The 20,855-nt window shown below is 40.4% G+C and overlaps 1 protein-coding gene across 4 annotated transcripts; it reads right to left on the bottom strand.

Moving 5' to 3' along the window:
- Positions 1-1,951: 1,951 nt before the first annotated feature.
- Positions 1,952-19,221, bottom strand: lhx6a (LIM homeobox 6a). Of its 4 annotated transcripts, none has more exons than XM_058412672.1 (9): positions 18,941-19,221; positions 17,936-18,064; positions 15,734-15,922; positions 13,274-13,395; positions 4,730-4,947; positions 4,530-4,630; positions 4,346-4,441; positions 3,941-4,115; positions 1,952-3,854 (listed from the first exon to the last, which is right to left on the bottom strand). In XM_058412672.1, exons 1-9 carry the CDS (start codon positions 19,019-19,021, stop codon positions 3,775-3,777), a joined length of 1,191 nt encoding a protein of 396 aa, XP_058268655.1. In that variant the 5' UTR covers positions 19,022-19,221; the 3' UTR covers positions 1,952-3,774. The 4 variants fall into 4 exon arrangements, with proteins under 4 accessions (XP_058268655.1, XP_058268654.1, XP_058268656.1 ...); XM_058412671.1 differs by having other exon boundaries at positions 4,730-4,950; positions 18,941-19,220; XM_058412673.1 differs by lacking the exon at positions 17,936-18,064 and having other exon boundaries at positions 4,730-4,950; positions 18,941-19,217.
- Positions 19,222-20,855: the final 1,634 nt, after the last annotated feature.

Here is a 20,855-nt window from a genome sequence, read left to right as displayed (position 1 = left end):
AATAAAATGTGACTTCAGGTCAGTGTGTCAGTGATCAGACAGAAGCGGGAGATATGGTGAAGTGAAAATTTCTTCAATTTATTTTCTGTAAGAAGTGGAAAAGATCCTGATTATTTTCTTTATTTTGTTTTTATTAGAATGGATTTATGTTGAATTTTCTTTACTTCATTATATTGTCTGATCAGCTGCTTTTGTGTGTGAAACCTTTATAAACACTTTGGTTTTAATCGACTTAAAAACTTTAAACTAAATATTTAAAGGGGATCGATTTTGTCTGTATCTGTCTGGGCAATGGTGCCATCTTTAATAAAACAATTCGGTATAAAAATAAGAACAAAAATGAAAATGTAAAAATTTAAAAAACAGACTACGCTTTTTTATAGTGATATGAATAAATAAAATAGTAAAATAATTTCAAATCAATTTTATTTGTAACAGACTTTGTCACAAAGCAGCTTTAAAGTAGAAATTTCAGGAAATATAAATAGAATTTATTAAAATTTAAAAAATAAAGAATTAAGGGAGTGGAATCGAGAGTGGAACAGTGCAGCTCCGATCCACGTAGAGTTTTAGTCGGAAACATCAAGATCCGCTCCGTCTGCCTCACGGAACACAGAGATCTGCTCTGTTCAGGTTACTTCTGGACCTGAGTGCCAAAGTTTGTGCACCCCTGGTGTGTTTTTAGTGGAAAAAATAAGAAACGTCTTTATTTTATAATTAAAAAAAAAAAGAAACGTTCATGGTGAAATAAAACGTGACTCTAAGGCAAAACAGTTCAGTAGTAAATCTTCATGTCTGATATGAAGCTCCAAAACCTGTAATAAAGATGAATAAAGAAGTGTTTTTTAGTGGCTTTTGTTTTATTTTAAATAATTTACACGATTTGTTCCGTTTTGCTGCATGTGAAACTGAAGGATTTTTTTTTTCTGTACAAAGGGTGCACAAACTTTTAGACTGTGAATGTATATTTATTTAAATTAAAAAATTTGATTTTATTTTGAATTGTATAATTTTAATGTTTTATTCCTGTTACACTTTAGTGAGGTTTTCATTCATCATACTTTTTACCCAATTAATCACTCTCTCTCTCTCCCGTTAGAGCAGCGATAAACATCATCCCCCTCACCTTTCTTCTATCTGTCTTTTAATGTTAGTAAAACAAAAAATTCTCTATTGAACTGTTAACTCCTCTGTCCTGAAGAAGTGGGAAAGTTTCATCTTCACTGACACTGGAGACTCCTTCCCTCATCACCAGGCACAAATAAAACATTTCATTGTTTTACATTTTTATCCCAGAGTGTGTTGAATGATGGATAGAGAGATAATCATGCACACATAGAGAGCAGATACAGAGCAGTGTGTGAGTGAGTGTGTGTCTGTGTGTGTGTGTAAAATTCAAAAATGCTGCTCTAAATTTTCCAACCAACAAATGATCCTTTTGGGAAATTGGACCAAAAGTCTCTCCTTTAGATTTAAGTGTGTGTGTGTGTGTGCTTTGAAACAGGACCCGGGACAGGAGATCAGCCCCGTGATGCAGCCTGACAGTGACTTCCTGTGTGTGATGGTGCTGGAATCAGTGAGTGAGTCATTACTGCACACGCTGACCCGTGAAGGGCCTGGCAGCTCCGCCATCGGCCTGTGATTGCTTCCTGCTTTACGGCACACACACACACACACACACACACACACACACACAGAGAACTAAATAATACAGTACGGAAAGCTACACTACATTTTCTCCCGTCCGTTTTCGACGCTACACTCTGACATAAACATATCGACTGATAAACACACATTTCCAGCCGTTTTTCCCCACTGAGAGAGAAGCTGGTTTTAATTTAGCTCGCGGTCAATCAGTGTCTGAGAGCCTGATGAGCTTCGGATCGTCCATCTCTCTCTCTCTCTCTCTCTCTCTCTCTCTCTGTGTGTGTGCCTCATCGTACACTCAGGAAACACTCAGACACCAGGTTTAATGTCATTTACTCCTTTTATTTATTTCAATTTTACAAAACAGACAACAGGACAAGGGGAAAAGTGCTTTACAGGCTAATATCGGTTTCAATAAATACAAGAATGTCCAGGCCTCGTCTTCATCCTCGTCCTCATCCTCATCCTCCTCCACCACTGAGCTCAAAACACACAAGCGTACTCCGCAATACAATTATACAGTTTAGTGACAGCTACAGCTTTTTTTTGTTTGTTTGTTTGTTTGTTTTTATTTTTATTTTTATTTTTTTGGCCCAAATCAGTCCGAGTCCGAGACTGGGCCGAGCCGCACGCTCACCTTACACACCGCAGGAAGTGAGGCACAAGCTAACATGGCATGACACAAAAATCAGAGAAACATACAAACACACACACACACGCATACACACACACACACACACACATCTGCTCCCATTTCACGGCAGGACACGACTTAAATAAAAAATATGTGTAGGTTTTTTTCTTTTTCTTTACATGTACTCGATTTTCTCTTCGTCTCCTCCTACTGTCCGCTTCACAATTTGATCAGAAACAAAACGGCGTTTCAGATAAACGTCTCTCTCACCTAAACTCAGCCAATGTGGAAGTATGGTTTTTTGTTTTTTTTATTTTCTGAGACACAGTGAGAATCTCGTGAGACGTTTATAACACTGACTGACTCCATTATGACTCACAGTAATAAGCAGGCTGCTATTCTAAACCAATTCTATACCGTTTTTTTTTTCAAAATAATTGGATTAGAGTTCTCACTTTTCGTCTCGTGGCTCTGCACTTCACTTCAGAGTCTAAGTATGAAATGACGACACGCATCGTTTACTCTGAAATCCGAAAAGCGTCTTCAAGTATCGAGATCGTCGGGGTTTTTTCGTCCTCCTCCTCATCGTATCGCCCCTCTCCTCCGTCACAACTGTGGTGTCTGGTGAACGTGTGTCCAGATCAGTGTGTGTGTCCAGGCTGCAAACAGGATCTGTGGGTTTCGCCTGACCGAGCAGACGGAGACGCAGATGTTAGCAGGCGACAAAAGCGGTTTTATCGCTGATAAATCCATCCAAGAGAGAGGGAGAGAGAGGGAGAGAAAGAGAGACGGAGAAAAAGAGAGAGAGAAAGATGGATATAAAAGGAGAGAGATATAGAAATGTAGAGATATAGAAAGGGAGATAGATAGAAAGAAAGAGTGAGAGAGAGCGAGACAGTGACAGAGAGAAAGAGAGAGAGAGAGATGGCACATGCAGTCTGTGCAATAGATCCATGTAAACACTTGGGAACAAACGCACAGGTCCAGCAAGAAACTCGACAAATAATCACTGATAGATTTTTTTTATGTTGTTGTTATTGTTGTTTTGTTTTTCAGTATTTTTTTAAAAGCGTGACACGAAGCTGAAACTTCCCGCCGTGTTCCACGTCTCGCTCCACAGTTCTCATGACTTTTGTCCTAATCCTGCAGTAAGAACCGTGAAGGTTCTCCGAATGTTTCCGAGCGGTCCAACTCAAACTCAAACTCATGGCCACTCTTCGGTGTGCGTGGTCGAGGTCCAAATCCTGGTCTTGATAACGAGGTTCTGGGCCACCGCTAACGGATCACAGGTGTGTGAGACTCGCCTGCAGGTGAGGAAAATCCTGTCCACTGAAAGGCAGGAAGAAACGCCCCCTCTCCTGGTGAGGTCAGAGGTCAAGAGCACGCGGGGACGCTGACCCTGTCGTTCAGCTAGAGGCGACCTCTGAAGAGCGGACGGAAGTCAGGAGCGGGAGGTCAGGGTCGAGGGGTCAGGGGTCAATGTGGCGGGGTCGTTAGCGGCTGAGGGGCAGCTGCGGCAGAGACATGGCCTGGTGGGGGAGACTCTGTGTGGTCAGCACCGAGAAAGGATGACCTGCAAACATAAAAACGGTGGATTAATACAAACACACACACACACACACAGAATATTCATGTTAGATGTTCCAGGATGTCACTCACTGTCGATGTAGCCGCGCAGAGCCACCATGCGCGCTCTCTCCGGGCTGCCGAAGGGCGAGTAATGAAGCTCATCAGGCAACGAGGGGGGCATGCGGGCCTGCGGGTGGGCCTGCGGAGGGCCGCCGTGCTGCGGTGTGTGCTTTTTGTGTCTCGCTCGACAGTTCTGAAACCAAACCTACAAACAAACACAGGAGAACAGCTGAGCTTCTCACCTCCTACTGCAACACACACCAATCTACAGAAACACTGTTACAGGAAAATAATCAACAATTCCTGTTACCATGACGAATTATGGCTTATTTTATGCTAACAGCATGACAACGTTCTCCTTCTGAACCGAAGAGAATATAACGAGAGAGAGAGAGAGAGAGAGAGAGAGAGAGGTCAGACCTGAGCATCTCTCACCTGTATGACTCGTCTGCTCAGCCCCGTCATGTCGGCCAGCTTCTGCAGCGTCTGAGCGTCAGGGTTGTTATCCTGTGCAAACTGAGCCTGCATCACCTGCATCACAGGAAGTGGCACAAAATAATCATAAACCCAAAACTCAGTAATGAAAGATTCTCATGTTATGAGTGTCAGAGCTTCGAACCTGCAGCTGCTCAGCGGTGAAGGAGGTGCGAGCGCGTTTAGCTGGTTTGGGCTGACTGTCCTGCTCTGACGGAACGGCTCCTTCCAGCGTGAGGCCACTTCCTGCACACAGAGAGAGAGAGAGAGAGAGAGAGAGAGAGCAGTCAGTATACTCTAAATCATAAAAAGTCATTTCCTAATCTCAGACTCGAGGTCACTCACCACTCTCAGCAGCCCTCTTCAGGTTCTCCACCATGGTGTCATAGTGGATCCTGCACAGCACCTTCTCCTCCACCAGGCCGAACTCCTCTCCGGTGGAAAGCTGCCGTTTGCAAGAGAAGCAGGCGAAGCAGGCCAGGTGGTAAGCGTTCCCACGAGCGCGCCTCACCCAGTCGCTGGCGTAGATCTGGCGCCCGCAGCGGGCACACTTAGTACCAAACCTACTGTGAGAGAGACAAGGCCTGGCGCATCAATACCCTGCTCAGCTGCTAGATCTCAGCATACACAACTCCACAGCATCATACACATATATATATCTCTACACATATATCTATACATATATATAAAACTGCTCTGCTGGTCTTTAATGTGTTTCTTTGCATGTACACTACATTGACAAAAGTTTTGGGACACCCCCCCAAATCACTGAATTCAGGTGTTCCATGAATTCATGGTGAGTTCCAGTGAAAGGAACTCTTAATGCTTCAGCTTCATACCAAGACATTTTGGACAATTTCATGCTCTTTGTGGGAACAGTTTGGGGATGACCCCTTCCTGTTCCAACATGACTGCACACCAGTGACCAAAGCAAGGTCCATAAAGACATGGATGAGTGAGTTTGGTGTGGAGGAACTTGACTGGCCTCCTGACCTCAACCCCATAGAACACCTTTGTCATGAAATAGAGTGTAGACTGTGAGCCAGGTCTTCTCATCATCACAACATCAGTGCCTGACCTCACAAATGTGCTTTTCTAGAGGAACAGTCAAAAATTCCCATAAATAAACACACTCCTAAACCTTGTGGAAAGTCTTCCCAGAAGAGGTGAAGCTGTTATAGCTGCAAAGGGCGGGGTTACAACTCCATATTACATTCATGTGCATGTAATGGCAGACGTCCCAAAACTTTTGGCAGTATAGTGTACCAAATGCAGAGGATGAAGCTTAGCTCATGCTCATTCCTCTGAGACACGTGATGACACACACACCACACCTCCTTCAACCTGCTGCTTCTCAGGGTTTTATAACACACTCGGCTATCTGCCCTCCCTCTTATTACACATACATGAACTCACACCATTGGCTAGTGTCACTATGACTGACAGATAAAAGTCCCTCCTTCTTGTGACCACAGATCATTGTGTTCTGTTGGATTCAAACTCGTGATCTCTTCACTACACAGCAAACACTTTTCTGTTGATGAATGGAAATAAAATCCAGAGAATTTTTCTTTCTGATTATTTTCTCTTCTCTTTCTGTTTGAAGGTCAGATACAGACACTGAAACAAAAAATTTGCTGCCACGCCCCCTATCTGTAACAGAAATGCTGTATTATTATTATTATTATTATTATTATTACTATTATATATCTACTTTTTGTTATTACTTCCTCTGACAAGCTCTGACTTCAATATTATTTTATTGTTTATTTTCAGTGAGAAAAATATCAGAAGTCAGATTCATTTCTAAGATCTGAACAGTTTTCAGACGGATTTCATTACATCATGTATATGATATATATATATTTACAATTAAAAATAAAAAACAACCACTTCCTGTTCCCAGATCCCCTGTTAAAGATATACTGGCATATCTGGACATTCAGCACAGAAGCGTTTTAGAAGTCGTGTTATCAGGTGACGGAACCGGATGGAGAGCAGTGACCATGTGAGGGTTCTGGGGTTCTGCTGTGGAGAAGGTCAGTGTGGCTTGGCGCAGTGGCTGAGACTAATGCTGTGCAGATGGCGGCGGCTTGCATGGGAGCCCCAAAGCCTAGACCCCCTCACACACACACACACACACACACACGGACCCATCCAACACCACCACCACACCTCTGGCACACGGAGCGCTTGTGTAAATAACGTGTCGTACACCACCTCCTCCAACCACAGAGAAATGTGGGATATCAAGATGACTGATTTGGCTGCGGTTCCCCTTTCCTTTCGTCCCAAGAATGATGACACCAGGCTTGCACGCCGGATCGTGGGGCCGAGGGGCCCAGGGTTGGGGGGTTGGAGGGGGGAAGTCGAGTGAGAGGTTGCGGTGGGTTTTTTTGTCCACTGAAATGACATCATTCCAGTCCAGAGAGGCAGATAGCTTAACACTGCTCGACTGGACGCGTTCTGATGAAGCCGTTTTCACCGTTTTTTTTGCTCTGCAAGTGCCCAGTTTCCCAAAAACACCATAAAACCCCAGCCTGATTAATGTGACGTGCTTAGTATTATCATTTTTTGAAAACATGTTCCAGAAAATTTCTGTTTCTATTTATGGTTCCAGAAATGTGATACCTTTAAAACGGAACGTGTGAATTTTGCGCTTTAGACTCGGGAAAGCGAACACACACAATGCGTCTTCTGTTCAAGTGCTTGAAGTCATTACAACACTGTTGCTAGGCAACCGGGAAAACACAGACGCCGAGTATAAGCTAGTTAATGACTGATTTGGATGCTAGCTTGTAGACATTAAGTCTAAGGACAATGTGAAGTGGAAACGAGACAAAACCATTGACGTTTCCTGTATAAAGCCTCAGGACCGCTGTAATTACACTGTTATTACACTTAGCATCCAGCGCTAACTCAACTGACATGAAGAGAAATCTCAGTAATGTCTCACGACATGTCCACTCAGAAACGCTCCACTTCTGAAGGTGTAATAAAATACAAATTAATGTAAAAAATAAAAATAAAAAATGAATAAATAATATTAAAATTAAATTAAAATAAAAAAATAATACAAAAATTTAAACAAAATAAAATAAAATAAAAAAAAACATAAAGCTTTTTGAGTGAAATTATCCCGTTTCTAAAATCCCAATGCCCACATTGGAACTCTAGAACCCTGATGCAGCAAGGGATGCAAATTCTAGAACCCCACGAAGAAAGGAATGGGAATTCCAGAACCGTCGCACAAAGAAATTCTAGACACACGTGTTTGAGAGAAAAGAATATCCAGAATCCTTTACACAAAAGGAATTTCAGAACCTCCTGCACAATCTGGGAAAATAAAGGAATTCTACATCTAAATTTACTTAGGAATGGGAGACTTCACCAAGCACAAAGGAATTCGTAAGTCCCTTTAAAAGAGGAATTCTAGAAGCCTGTTCACAGGAATGGGAAGTTTAAGCTTTTTGCTTCTTTCCTGAACTAAATAATTCTTCCTGTAAAATTCCGTACACACAGGAATCCTGAATCAGAATCCTGAATATTCCTGATAAACATTGTTCCATCCCACAGTTTGCTAAACGCTTCAGCTGAAGCTCAGAGTCACTGAGAGGTTTGATGTAAAATCCGTCTTTCTGCTCGTTGGTGTCAGCGTTAAAACGTCTGAAATCATGGAGCAGCTTCAGAGACGTTCAGTGGCATTTTGTGTATTTTTCTAAACCCAAGCTCTGACAGGAACAAACCACACAAATGAAACATCAACATGATGCTGCCTTTCAGAAAAACACTTTCACCTCGGACCACCATCAACATCTCCACCACCACCACCAACACCAACACCACCAACATCTCCACTACCACCATCTCCACCACCACCATCTCCACCACCACCAACATCTCCATCACTACCAACACCACCACCAACACCACCACCACCTACATCTCCACCACCAACACCAACACCATCAACATCTCCATCACTACCACCAATACCAACACCACCAACATCCCCACCACCACCAACACCACTACCACTACTACCACCATCTCCACCAACACCATCATCACTACCACCAACACCAGCATCTCCAACACCACCAACATCAACACCACCAGTAACACCACCACCACTATTCACTATAAACACCACCACCATCAACATCTCCACACTAACACCACTATCAACACCACCAAACCTCTCCATCAACACCACTATCAATATCAGCACCACCATCAACACCTATATCAACACCACAAACACCAACATCTCCACCAGCAACACCACCACCACCATCAACACCATCAAAATCTCCACCACCAACACCACTATCAACACCACCACCATCACTATCTCCACCATCACCAACACCACCATCACACTAGCTCAGGAACAGAATTCATGTTGTTTTGATCATACAGCAGAAGAGCAGTGGTTTCTGCAGCAGGTTTCTAACTGCACTTCCTGTGGTTTGGTTCTGGAACTGCGTGTGTTCTTCATGGCAGCAGGAAGCTCTTAAAGGTTCAGAGTGTTTCTTGACTGCGTCTGAGCTCCAAACTAATTCACATCCCAGGATAAAATAACAGAAACGCAGAGGAGCTACGAGGCCGCAGGATTACTCCTCGTGTGCTGTTCTCTAATTTCCAGAAACAGAAGTGTTTACTTTGAGGGGGACCAGAAAGCACCAGGGACGTGGAGCCACCTGCAATTTACTCAACACATTCCATTTATTTTACAGAAATTCTCCACATTTACGGCGGCATCAGGTGCTCAGAATTTCATCACTTCATTAGTTGTGTAAAAAGGAAAGAAAGTCTCTAAGATGGAAAATATTATCTGATCGAATCCAATCCTTTTTTTCCTACATAAATCGGTGAAAATCTCGACTCTGAAACCTGAGAGACGTGAAGATCTGAGGCGAGTTTCTCCTCAGCGCCTCTCTGGTTCTGACATCCTTCTCCTCGTCTGATTAGCAGCCGTCTCCGTCTTCCTGTGTGGCCCTCCGCTCACGCTCCTCCGACTGTTTAGTTGTTTTTTTTCCTCCTTAGGTACAACCTCCGCTGCTGCTGAGACTAAACCCACTCTGATTTCCTGCAATTACGCCCGATTAGCACAGCTGTCAGTCCGGCGCAGATGAGAGACCGACACGTCCACGTCTACGTCTCCTACCAGACACTTACGTTCGGCTCAGAGGCGTAAAAACACATAGCTGCGCTGCACAGAGATCAGATTATAGGTGCTGTTTCTCCAAACCTGCAATGTGGAACGTCTGCAATCTGTAGCCTAGCCGCTAATTTACCCCAGCGATCGATACGCAGTAGGGCAAATCAATGAGGTTATTACAGACAATATCCTGATTACTGCATCATGCTCTCGCTCAGGATTAACAGCAGATGAGTTTGAGCTGTCTGTCTGTCTGCCTTTCTTTCTTTCTTTCTTTCTTTCTTTCTTTCTTCCTTCTTTCCTGTCTATTTGTCTGTGAGTCTGTCTGCATGTCTTTCTGTCTGTCTGTCTGTCTGTCTGTCTGCATGTTTATCTGTCTGTGTGCATGTCTGTCTGTCTGTCTGCATGTTTGTCTGTCTATCTGTCTGTCTGTTTGTCTGTCTGTCTGCATGTCTGTCTGTCTGCATGTCTGTTTGTCTGTCTGCATGTCTGTCTGGTTCACTCGTTCACTATGACAGACGCGCTCGCCTTCTCCTCTGTAAACCTTATGATGTGAAGATCCTCTCACTGCAGAACCACACTGTCTCTGTCAGTTTCCTCACCGAGGGTGACCGACAGATTCCTAAATTCCGGGCTGTGACTTGACTCCTCCCATGTAGCACGGAATTCTACAGATCTCCAAATCCCAGATACAGAGGAATAGACATTCTAGAACAACATGAACATCACCAGCTAGCACTTTACCTAAAAGAAACCCCTTCATCTTAGATGAAAAGAAATACTAGAACTGAATAGAACCCCAAGCACTAGAAAATGTTTTTAAAATTGTAGCATCTAGAACCCTGTGCACGATAGAACAGAAACTCTAGAACTACAATTACACTAGAATTCTACAGTCCCATGAATGAAGAACAGAATTTTTTTAGAATCAACTGCACAAAAGAATTCTACACACAAGCAAAGATTAGTTCTAGAATCGCATGTACAAGGGAGTTCTGGAACCCCAAGAATCGAAGGGACAGTAGAGGAAATCTAGAACCACATGCACAAACTAGAGTAAGGGGTGCGCATCAATTCTAGAACCTTGTGATCTAGAATCTAGATCTAGAAGAAACCTGAAGATCTAGAATCCCAGGCATACGAAGAAAGGAAATCTAGAAATTCCTTCAACTGAACTCTAGAACCCATGAATAGAGACTCCAGCAATAGAAACTCTAGAACCCCCAAACACCAAGGAATAGACTTTAGACTCATAGCATCGGCTTCACTTATATTGGAGCAGCACAGGTGAGATCTATCAGGTTGCTCTTTATGAATATAAACACCAGCAGCGCTGGAACGTTCTTAAAAGAGAGTTTTCACCAAAGAAATAAGAAGGCTTCACGAGCAGGTCCTGGAGCTCAGCGACGCCTGAACCTGACCTCAGGGGAAAAACTGTACCTCCCTTTATACCTTCATATCAGCCTGATGTAGTGAACATTCACAGCTTCACTCAGTTAGATGAAAGATTAATATTAAAGGTAGAAAAGTCACAGGGTTCGATCAGTGCCCCCCCCCCCAAAAAAAAAAAAAAAAAAAGTGAATTAGAGTAGAATTGAATGAAAGCCGGATTTTGTTGGATCTGTTTTCATGTCAAACACTCAGGGTAAAAAAAATCACGCAGTATTTTTTTGACAGTGTCTTGGATAAACGCCATGATATCTCTGACACACAGGACAGACTGGAGAAGAGACAGAAGCGTGTTAGCGCTGCTGTAGAAACCGCACAGAGAGCCGAGGTTCGATCCTCACGCCGAGCTTCGCTCACTTACGCCTGACCGCTTGACAACTTGAAACTATTACAGCCGGCTTTTTCCTTGTCTGCACGAATATCTAACGCAGTCAATCACTGCTTGGCCTCCGGTAATGTTCCCATGATGCCCTCGATATACAAGGGCCTCCATAGAAATAATAAAAAATACATGCGTAAAAGGGCTGAACAGGGAAGAGCCGGCGTGCCTGTGGGAACCAAACTCTTTTTCTTCTTCTTTTTCTTCTTCTTCTTCTTCTTATTATTATTTCTTTTTAATTTCAGTAATGAGGAAAAAATTAGCAGGTCCCAGCGGTTGCTTTAATTTCAGTTTATACAAAAAAGCAAAATGCCTTAAGGACATGACTGAGACTTTAGAGAAAAAAAAAGAAGATTAATGTGTAAAAAAATTTATCAGTAAATCACAGAGCAAAAGAGCAAAGAAGAAATCTTTCAATCCAGGATGATTTGTCACTTCTTGCACAAGATATGCAGTTATCTCTTTGTGTGCTGATTTGAATCTAATCTCTCTCTGGTCTGATTGCATGCAGAATACACACACACACACACACACACACGTATGACACAAATCTGAAAAAAAAAACCCTATGAAAACTTGTTCTCTACACCCAGCACTTCTGCCTTTCTGCAACAAAACTGCTGCACAGATGTGTGTGTGTGTGTGTGTGTGTGTGTGTGTGCGTGTGTGTGTGTGTGCACCCAGCCCCAACACGGCCCGTGAAGAGCCAGCAGCATTCACAGCCTATCATGTGAAGCATCACTTCAGATTATTGGCCCTAACACAGAAAATAAATGTTCTCCTAAAAACACAGTATCAGCTTTAAAGGGGCCAGTCACTTCACACAGCCTGAGAACGAGCGAGAAGGCAGGCCAACATCCTGCACGCTCTGCAATCACCACATCTCTCACACCCCCTCGCATCCCCTCACATCCTGAAGACACTTTCACAGCAGCTCCTATCTTTTCACTCTGAGAGCAAAGAAAAGCCGCTGCTGTGCTGCCCACTGCCCGCTGTGCCACGTGGTCAGGTCTGTAATAACGCGTCTTTAGCTTATATACTGTATATGGCGGGTGGAGCTGTTATTACACTGTTATTACAAACCAGCACTAACCTTTCAGAAATAAGGGAAAATAATCCTGAATCCCTGCATACTCACATAACTGCACCTTAGAGAACTTTAACACTTGCCTCTACATGATCCAGGTACAAAGGAGGTACGGTACCGCCCCAGTGACAGGCACAGGGGTACTGTTTAGGTCCATCAGCATCTTTCTGAATCCATGAAACAGTTAAAACTCGGAAATATTCCATTTTTGTCCGTAAACAAGCCGTGTCACATCACAAACAGGAACAGATAGAAAAGATGATTTCTTCTTTTAAGTTGTTCTTTTTTTTTCAAGATGATGACGTCACAAACATCCTGATTTTCCCCTTTTAACATTTCTATTCAACCCACTATAAACAATATTTTTTTTCTAAACATTTTTTAAATGTTTCTCACACTGTGTGTGTGTGTGTGTGTGTGTGTGTGTGGTTTGTTTTTATTTTCGTCACACTGCTGGAAGTCAAACACTCAGCTACTTATTATTATTCTTAGTTATTTATTTATTTTTTTGGAGTTTGTTTAATTATTAGATTGTTTGTCTGCTCACTTCCATCCTGTAAACTTCAGATCATGGACCTGATGGATGAGTGAGAGAGTGAGAGGAGAGTTCATCATTAAAAAAGCTCCGGTAAACATCCAGAAATGTTATCTTTACGCGTTTATACACAGACTGGTCCTGGGTTCGTGAAATAAATCTGTGCGCTTCCACAAACTTCCACAAGCTTTAGAGAATTTTGGGTTTTTTCCCCAGAAACTGAAACGGAAAAGGAGCCTGCTTTTCAGGATAAAGTGGAAAAAAACTTACCCTACCTGAAATAATCCATTTTGCAGAAAATCTCCTTGTTCTTGATGTAGCAGCTGCTGTGTTGGCGGAGTGACGTCCGGCACACTGAGCACTCCAGGCAGCGCACGTGCCACATCAGGTTATTCACCTGCCAATAATAATAATAATAATAATAATAATAATAATAATAATACTAATAGCAGTACACATATCCTTAGCTCATATGACCTGTATAATACATAATGACTGCGAATTCGGCTCATTTGTTTAAGCCGCATTTTGAGCGCGTGCGCTTGCGTTGCGTTATAAGTAAAAAAAAAACAAACAAAAAAAAACATTTGTGTTCATTAATTACATTTAATCCCAACTTATTTTTGTCTTCTCATCGCACGAGCACATCTGCCATCATACTGATGTTTACTGTCGTGTTTATTTCTCGCACGTTATTTAATATCACGCTGCTGGAACGCTTTTATTTCCGCATCAGAGATAATCCAATCCCATCTTATCTCTTCTTAACTTATCTGTACAGAGGAAGCTGCGCGCGCTCGCTGACATCGCACACCGCACTTGACCTACGCAAATAAATAAATAAATAAATAGATCCAATTCCAGACAAATACGGTGTCTGGTGTTACTTAATGTTCTCTGTGGAAAAAATATATAAAAAATATAGAAATGATGTAGACATCAAATGGCGCATTTAATAATTAACACAGACAGAGGAAAAGCTTTATATTTACATTTAAACCTAATCATACGGCATAGGGACGTATAACAGGAGAGTCCGAGCGCGTGCTTTAAAATTTCGGATCAACTTTTGTATTAACTTTTGGAATTATATATACATTATATATATATATATATATAATGCCTTATATATTGTATTTATTTATTTTATTTTTTATTTTAGGTTAAATTACATTCCGTAATTTATTTATTTACGTTGTTTTATTGCATTTTTAAATTTTAAGAGTTTTTCCTTTTTTGGTATTTTTTGTTATGAACTGAAAACGTCATAAAGTTGCTTTTGATCTTTTTTTCCTGACTTGCTTTTATTTGCGCCCTGTTCTGTTTTCCTGACAGGGAGCGGCTCGTGCCACGACAAACTACATGTCAAATAATAATAATAATAATAATAATAATAATAATAATAATAATAATAATAATAATAATAATAATAATAATAATTAAACTGACATTTGTTTTAAATGAAAAGAAATCCATATCTCCAAACCCGTGCATGCGCGTGCCTGCGCGCGCGCGTGATCGTAGCGACGCTGCATGATTTCTCCCTTTAACAAGTTTATGAGAACAAATGATTTGTTAAACAAAACCAGAAGTTGCTCCTGCTGCATGCGGCTGCAGTCTCGCTTGCCCAGATTAGTGCTATATGATCAGAACCCAGAACACACCATATGCATGCTGAGCTTTCTTTCTTTTCTTTTTTTTAACTCTATAAAACAACAACAGCAAAATAAATTTAAAATAAAATAAAATAAATAATAATAATAATAATAATAATAATAATAATAAATCCTGCTGTGTGACCTGCAGCACCACGGGGTCGGCTCGTTGTTTAACTTTCCTTCATTTATTTTTCTTCATTTTTTCTTTTTAAAAAAATTCGATTAGATTTAGATTAGATTGCTGCTTCATAATCATCATTATATACAATCATACGTGAGACTCTGCGTTATTCTGCTCTACAGAACGCTTTTAGAGACCGTGCCTCACGTGCATCTGCTCGCTCAGTGTGTTCTCTCTCTGATGCATGATCACAACACACCACATGCGTACCTCACTCCTGGTTTTTTTTTTTTTCAGGTTAAATGTTTGAACTGTATTAAATTGCTGCACCATACTTATAATCATAGCGCCATATATGCACGCGCACTGATGCATGATCCTAATCATAGCACCCTTCAGCTGTTGGAGGTTCAGCTGTTTTTCCTGCATTGAGCACATGATATTTTGCTCCATGAAAAACATTTAGAGAAAATACGCACGTGCGACGTGGACCTAAGTTTACTTATTATTATTTATTAATTCCCGTTTTTTGTCTAATTATAAATCATTGCTGCAAAATATTAATCACAACAATTGCGCAACATATGCGTGTTTAACCCCCCCTCTCTCTTTTTTTGCTCTGTGTGTTTCATTACTTTTGTAATTGCTTTATGATGCACTGAACTGCTGCAGCATAATCCTAATCCTAATCAGAGTCATAACACATAAATGCATGATAATTTCTCATATTTTCTTTCTCCTCCTCGCTTGTTTGTTTGTGAGCTCATTGTGTTTTTTATCTTTCGGTCAGATTAATGCCGCACAATCATCATCATCATCATCATCATCATCATCCTAACACTTTACACGCACGCGCAGCTGTATTCTTATAAACTTGTGTTAAAACAAAAATTTTTTTAGACTTTAGACCCCAACCCAAAACACATCGTCACATACACACGTCAAGACTGCCGTACCTTGAGCAGGTACCTGTCGAGGATCTCGAGGCCGCAGCTCGCGCACACGTTCTTGCCGGTGGAGGGGACGGACGAGGCGGAGGCGCTGGATGTGGGCGAGCAGATGGACGGCGTGGACGGAGGACTGGGAGAGCAGCGCGGTTCCTCTTTCTCCATCACCGACCTCTGAGACTCGCCGTCGGAGTGGGACTGCGCGAGAGAAAGCAAGAAATATTCATTTAAAATAAAAACATTTCTTCTATTCCTAAAACAGACAACATTTAAAACAAACAAAGCAACCTTCAAATATTTACCTTCAGCGTTTCAGGGATTTTTTTTTTTTTTTTTTTACAGATGTTTCATCATTTAAAGCTGAATTAAAAACTTTATCATTAATAATTTGTTGGTTTTTTTATCCTTTAAAATTTAACTAAATAAATAAATAACCAACCGCGTTTATTTTCCATTACACTAACGCGCAATAACAGTGCATGCAGAGCTTAATGAAAGGTCTATATTTTTATAATATGAGAGAGAGAGAGAGAGAGAGAGAGAGAGAGAGAGAGAGAGAAAGAGAGAGGGGCTGTCATTCACACACAGCTCTATCATTAACATGTAATAACATGTAATAACACTCCGCCTGTCACACCGCACACACTGTAGAGGTCATTAAACACTCAAGTCCAGAATTTAAAAAGTTTCATGAAAACACGTGAGTTTTACATTTTTACATTAATTTAAAAACAAGTTTATTCCTGTGTTTTCTGTGCAGATGTTAGATGTCGAATACAGGAACATGGAAACACCTCGTGCACTTTTTTAAAGTCTGCACGAGCTAAATATAAAAATATATAAATAAATAAATAATAAAAAAAAACACACACAAAACGGACCGAGAGCGCGTGCGGTCAGTACAGAGAGCCGAGGAGATTAAAATTCAGGTTTAATGATGTCAGAATCATAAAAATAGCGAGAGAGAGGGAAAGAGAGAGAGAGAGAGCGAGAGAGAGAGAGACTTTACAAACCAAGCAGCACCTATTTCACATAATTATTAATTTAAAATAATTGCTATTAACAGCATTAATATTTCGTCCTAAGGGAGATCGATACTCCATGATGAACGAGTTATTTAGTCTGTTGTGTCTCAGTCTCTGAGTGGACATTGTGTTTTTTGACTCACGTGCAAAAGTCGCAGTGTGAACACCTCGGTTAAACCGGACAAAAATAGATAAACAAATAAAATAAAAAATAAATACAAATGAACACACTGATAATGCCATGCGACAAAATTAATATAGGACGCTCTCTCTGCGCGCGTGCGAGTGTGTGTGTGTGTGTGTGTGTGCGTGTGTGTGTGAGAGAGAAAGGAAAAGTACAGAACGTTCACAAATAATCAATGTATAAATAAATCTAAATAAATAAAAGTAAATAAAGCGCAGATCTGGAGGATCCGAGACGTGCCCAAAAATGTTAAAGCGACATTTGTGTACTGTGTTTTATTTTTTATTTTTTAGCGACCATTTTGTTTGCAAAAACAACTCAAAAATCCCCACATATTTATATATCACATAAATGATCATCTAAGTTATATATAAACCTTCAGTAGATTCTTTTTATAATTTAAGACAACCAAATAGCATGAACAGATATTTTTAAAATAATTATTAAAATCTGTAAATAAACTCTACTTTCCACCCTGACGCTGTGTGTTTCAATACTAATGCTTTTTTATGATATTATTGTGTATATATTTATATTTATATATTAATATATTTATGGGAAACTTTTAAAAATATAATTTAAGACGCATTCCTCTGAAGCTTATTAAAGTCGCAATTCACGTCGGCTAAAAAGTACAAAATAAACCCATCAACACAGTGCAGTCTGCTATCTTTACTTCAATTAGAATTAAAATAATCAAATAAAAACGATTCGATTCCCTGATCAATTCAGTAACACACGGAACCTCTAAGTGTTTAAAGCCGAAAAGATCATTTTTGGTGGTAATAAAGTTGGATAACATTTCACGCGACTCTTGGTGCTCAGTGTTTGACTCAGTTTTAATCTGAAACCCCAAAATATCTACATTTAGTATTGGACTAAACCCCGTCTCGCGCAGCACAGAACTGGTTCCCTGCAGGAGGAAAATAATAATAATAATAATAATAATAATAATAATAATAATAATAATAAACGCGTGTGAAGCGATAAGAAGACGCTTACCATGTCGGCGTGTCGGCGTGTCGGTGTCGGGTGTCCACGCGACGTGACGCTGCCGGTATACCGCGTGCGTGCGTGAGCGCGCGCGTCTGTGTGTGTGTGTGCGTGTGTGTGTGTGCGTGCAGGGATCACCTACAAAGACACAATTCAACGACGAAGCGACGTCAACGTGCGGCATCACAAACATCCAGCTCACCATGCGGCATCTCTCTCTCTCCCTCTCTCTCTATCACACACACACACGCGCACACACAGTATCCCTCAATACGCCCTAAATACGCGTTCAAAAACAATAAAAAACACCGACTTAAAAGCGCGACTACATAAAATCCGCCTTCTCTCTCTCTCTCTCTCTCTCTCTAATGAAGCTATATTCAATCCGGATTGATTTTTTCTTCCCCTCCTTCACACAACACTCATTACTTCTTTGGATATTTCGACGCTGAGAAAAGAGAGTGATAAAAAAAGCGAGAGAAAAGAAGAAGAAGAAGAAGAAGAAGAAGAAGAAGAAGAAGAAGAAGACAATAAAAACAAACTACCTGCAATTACAAACGGTTCGAAATGCAGAAGGGCCCAGGAGTGTCAATTTCAGCTGTCAATCAAAGAGGAGGAAGAAGAAGAAGAAGAAGAGGAGAAGAAAAAAACAAGAGCTAGGAAAAGAATTGCAAATTTGATTTTTTAATTGCGGTAATTAAAATCTAATCTCTCTCTCTCTCTCTCTCTCTCTCTCCTTCGTAATGACACGCGCACTTGGTGTACACAGGGGTTGATTTCTTCTTTCTCGCAGTTTTGTTGTTTTTTGAAAAACCTCCGCCGTGAGATCGCGAGTCGAGGCGCAGGACTCTGAACCCTCGCGCGTGACGCTGGCGTTGAGAAGGAAAAGAAAAACAAAAGACACACAAACACACACTTCTGCACTTTCTCTACTTCTTTCCGACTTCGTGCACTCCAGGACGTCATTTAGTTTTTGTTTTGTTTTTTAACCCCATACACGCCGAGTCTACCTACCTGTTTTGCGTTATTAATTCCTTCGGATAAAAATCGGTTTCCCTCTGACAGAGGGGCCAGAATCTCATTTTTCCAATACATGAAAGAAATGCGTGAAAAACAGACGCGTGCGCACTTTCGGACGTCCTTCAGGCGTGAGCAAGCGCTTCGCGGAGCTCTCTTCTCCCATAAGATCCTGGTCTCCAAAATCCGCAGATTGTTTTTGCTTCAGAAAACTTGTGTGAAGAAGTCCGGGTGCGCGCGCAGGTCGCCTGCTGCACTGCGTTATTTAGGACTGTTAGTGAAATTCTTCCTTCTCCCCCCACCTCACACACAACCCCCCGCCCCCCACATCCAACCCCAACCTCCCCCCACCCACCTTTTTTTTCTTCTTCTTCTTCTTTTTTTTTTGGATGGATGGACTTGCTGAATGCAGGAAGTGGATGGAAATTGAGGGGAAGGCTGGCAGGTCCGAGAGCCGCCTTCAAGCTTAGACTTTACGCACGCGAGATTCTAGAGACTCCATACTAACGCATTAAACATCCAAACGGGTTGCCATGGTTACTCGGCGTGATGTTTAATACAGAAGTACGTTGTTTACTTTCGCAGGTTTGATGTGATCATTTGGGAGGATTTATTTTATTTTATTTATTTTTTTTTGCAAAACTAACAGATGATGCGGTTTTAAGCAGCGCAAAGAAATGGAGCTTAATTTTTAATGAACCTATTATTAATAAAATACTTTAGTGTGAAAGTTAAATGCTTAGTGTAGTGTAGTTTAGTGTAGTGTAGAATTAGTTTTTCTTTATATACGTGAGTATGAGGTTTAGTTTTTGGATTATTTGTTTATTTGTTTATTTGTTTATTTGTTTATTTCCTTCCTTCCTTCCTTCCTTCCTTCCTTCCTTCCTTCCTTCCTTCCTTCCTTCCCAGGCTACATCAGTATGTTCTTTTAAATCTATTTTAATTATGTTAGCCTAAAATAAGATTACTTTTTATTATTGTTATTAAAATCAGCCACAGTCATTCGTTTTATTTTTCCGTCCTATTTTATCGAGACATGACTAAAACAAATTAAATGCTTTTTACCGGATAAACAGAATTATTTGCAAACGCGGAGGAAAAACAACAACTAAAACAACAAAATATAAACTATACACAGCACCAAACAGAAAGAAATCCAACTTTAATGAAATTAACCTGCATTTCTGTTTTCTGCAGCTGCCATTCGGTTATAATGGAGTGAGCCATGGTGGTAATAAATATAAAATAAAATAGAATAAAATAAACTGTATTTACATTCAATTAAATTACATAAGATAAAATAAAATTAAATAAAGTTAAATAAAGTAAAATAAAAATAAAATGTAATTAAATTCAATTAAATTATATAAGATAAAATTAAATTAAATTAAGTAAAATAAAATAAAAATAAAATGTAATTAAATTAAATAAAAAAAATACTTTTAATTAAATTAAATGAAAACCACAAACAAACAAATAAAAAATCTGAATTTTTTTAATTTTATTTCTTAGCGTTGTCAGAAATTATTTTGCATATTTAAAATGCCAAGTTTAATTTATGTGTATAAATATAAATAAGAAAAGGTTTTGGTTCCAGTCGGAAATCCGACATTGTCTTTGACTTTAACTGTCTTTACATTAAAAAGAAGCTGAATAAAATGTGTGTGTGTGTGTGTGTGTGTGTGTAGTGTCTCCCAGTGTCGCATTATATAATTTATATTTTTCATCTCAATGTTCGTGCATAAATCGGATCATTTCTAACCGCAAAGAAGAAGCTTAAAAGCCTGATGTTTTTCAGCAGCACTGTATATTTCTACAAACAAATAATCTAAACAATTAAATAAACAATTATAATAACGGTTTATTATGATGAAGAAATCATTACACTTTGATATTGTCGATTTTATCTATT

Source organism: Hemibagrus wyckioides, linkage group LG16, assembly GCF_019097595.1.
Source record: "Hemibagrus wyckioides isolate EC202008001 linkage group LG16, SWU_Hwy_1.0, whole genome shotgun sequence".
Taxonomy (NCBI): domain Eukaryota; kingdom Metazoa; phylum Chordata; class Actinopteri; order Siluriformes; family Bagridae; genus Hemibagrus; species Hemibagrus wyckioides.
This window is presented reverse-complemented; position numbering and strand designations above follow the sequence as displayed.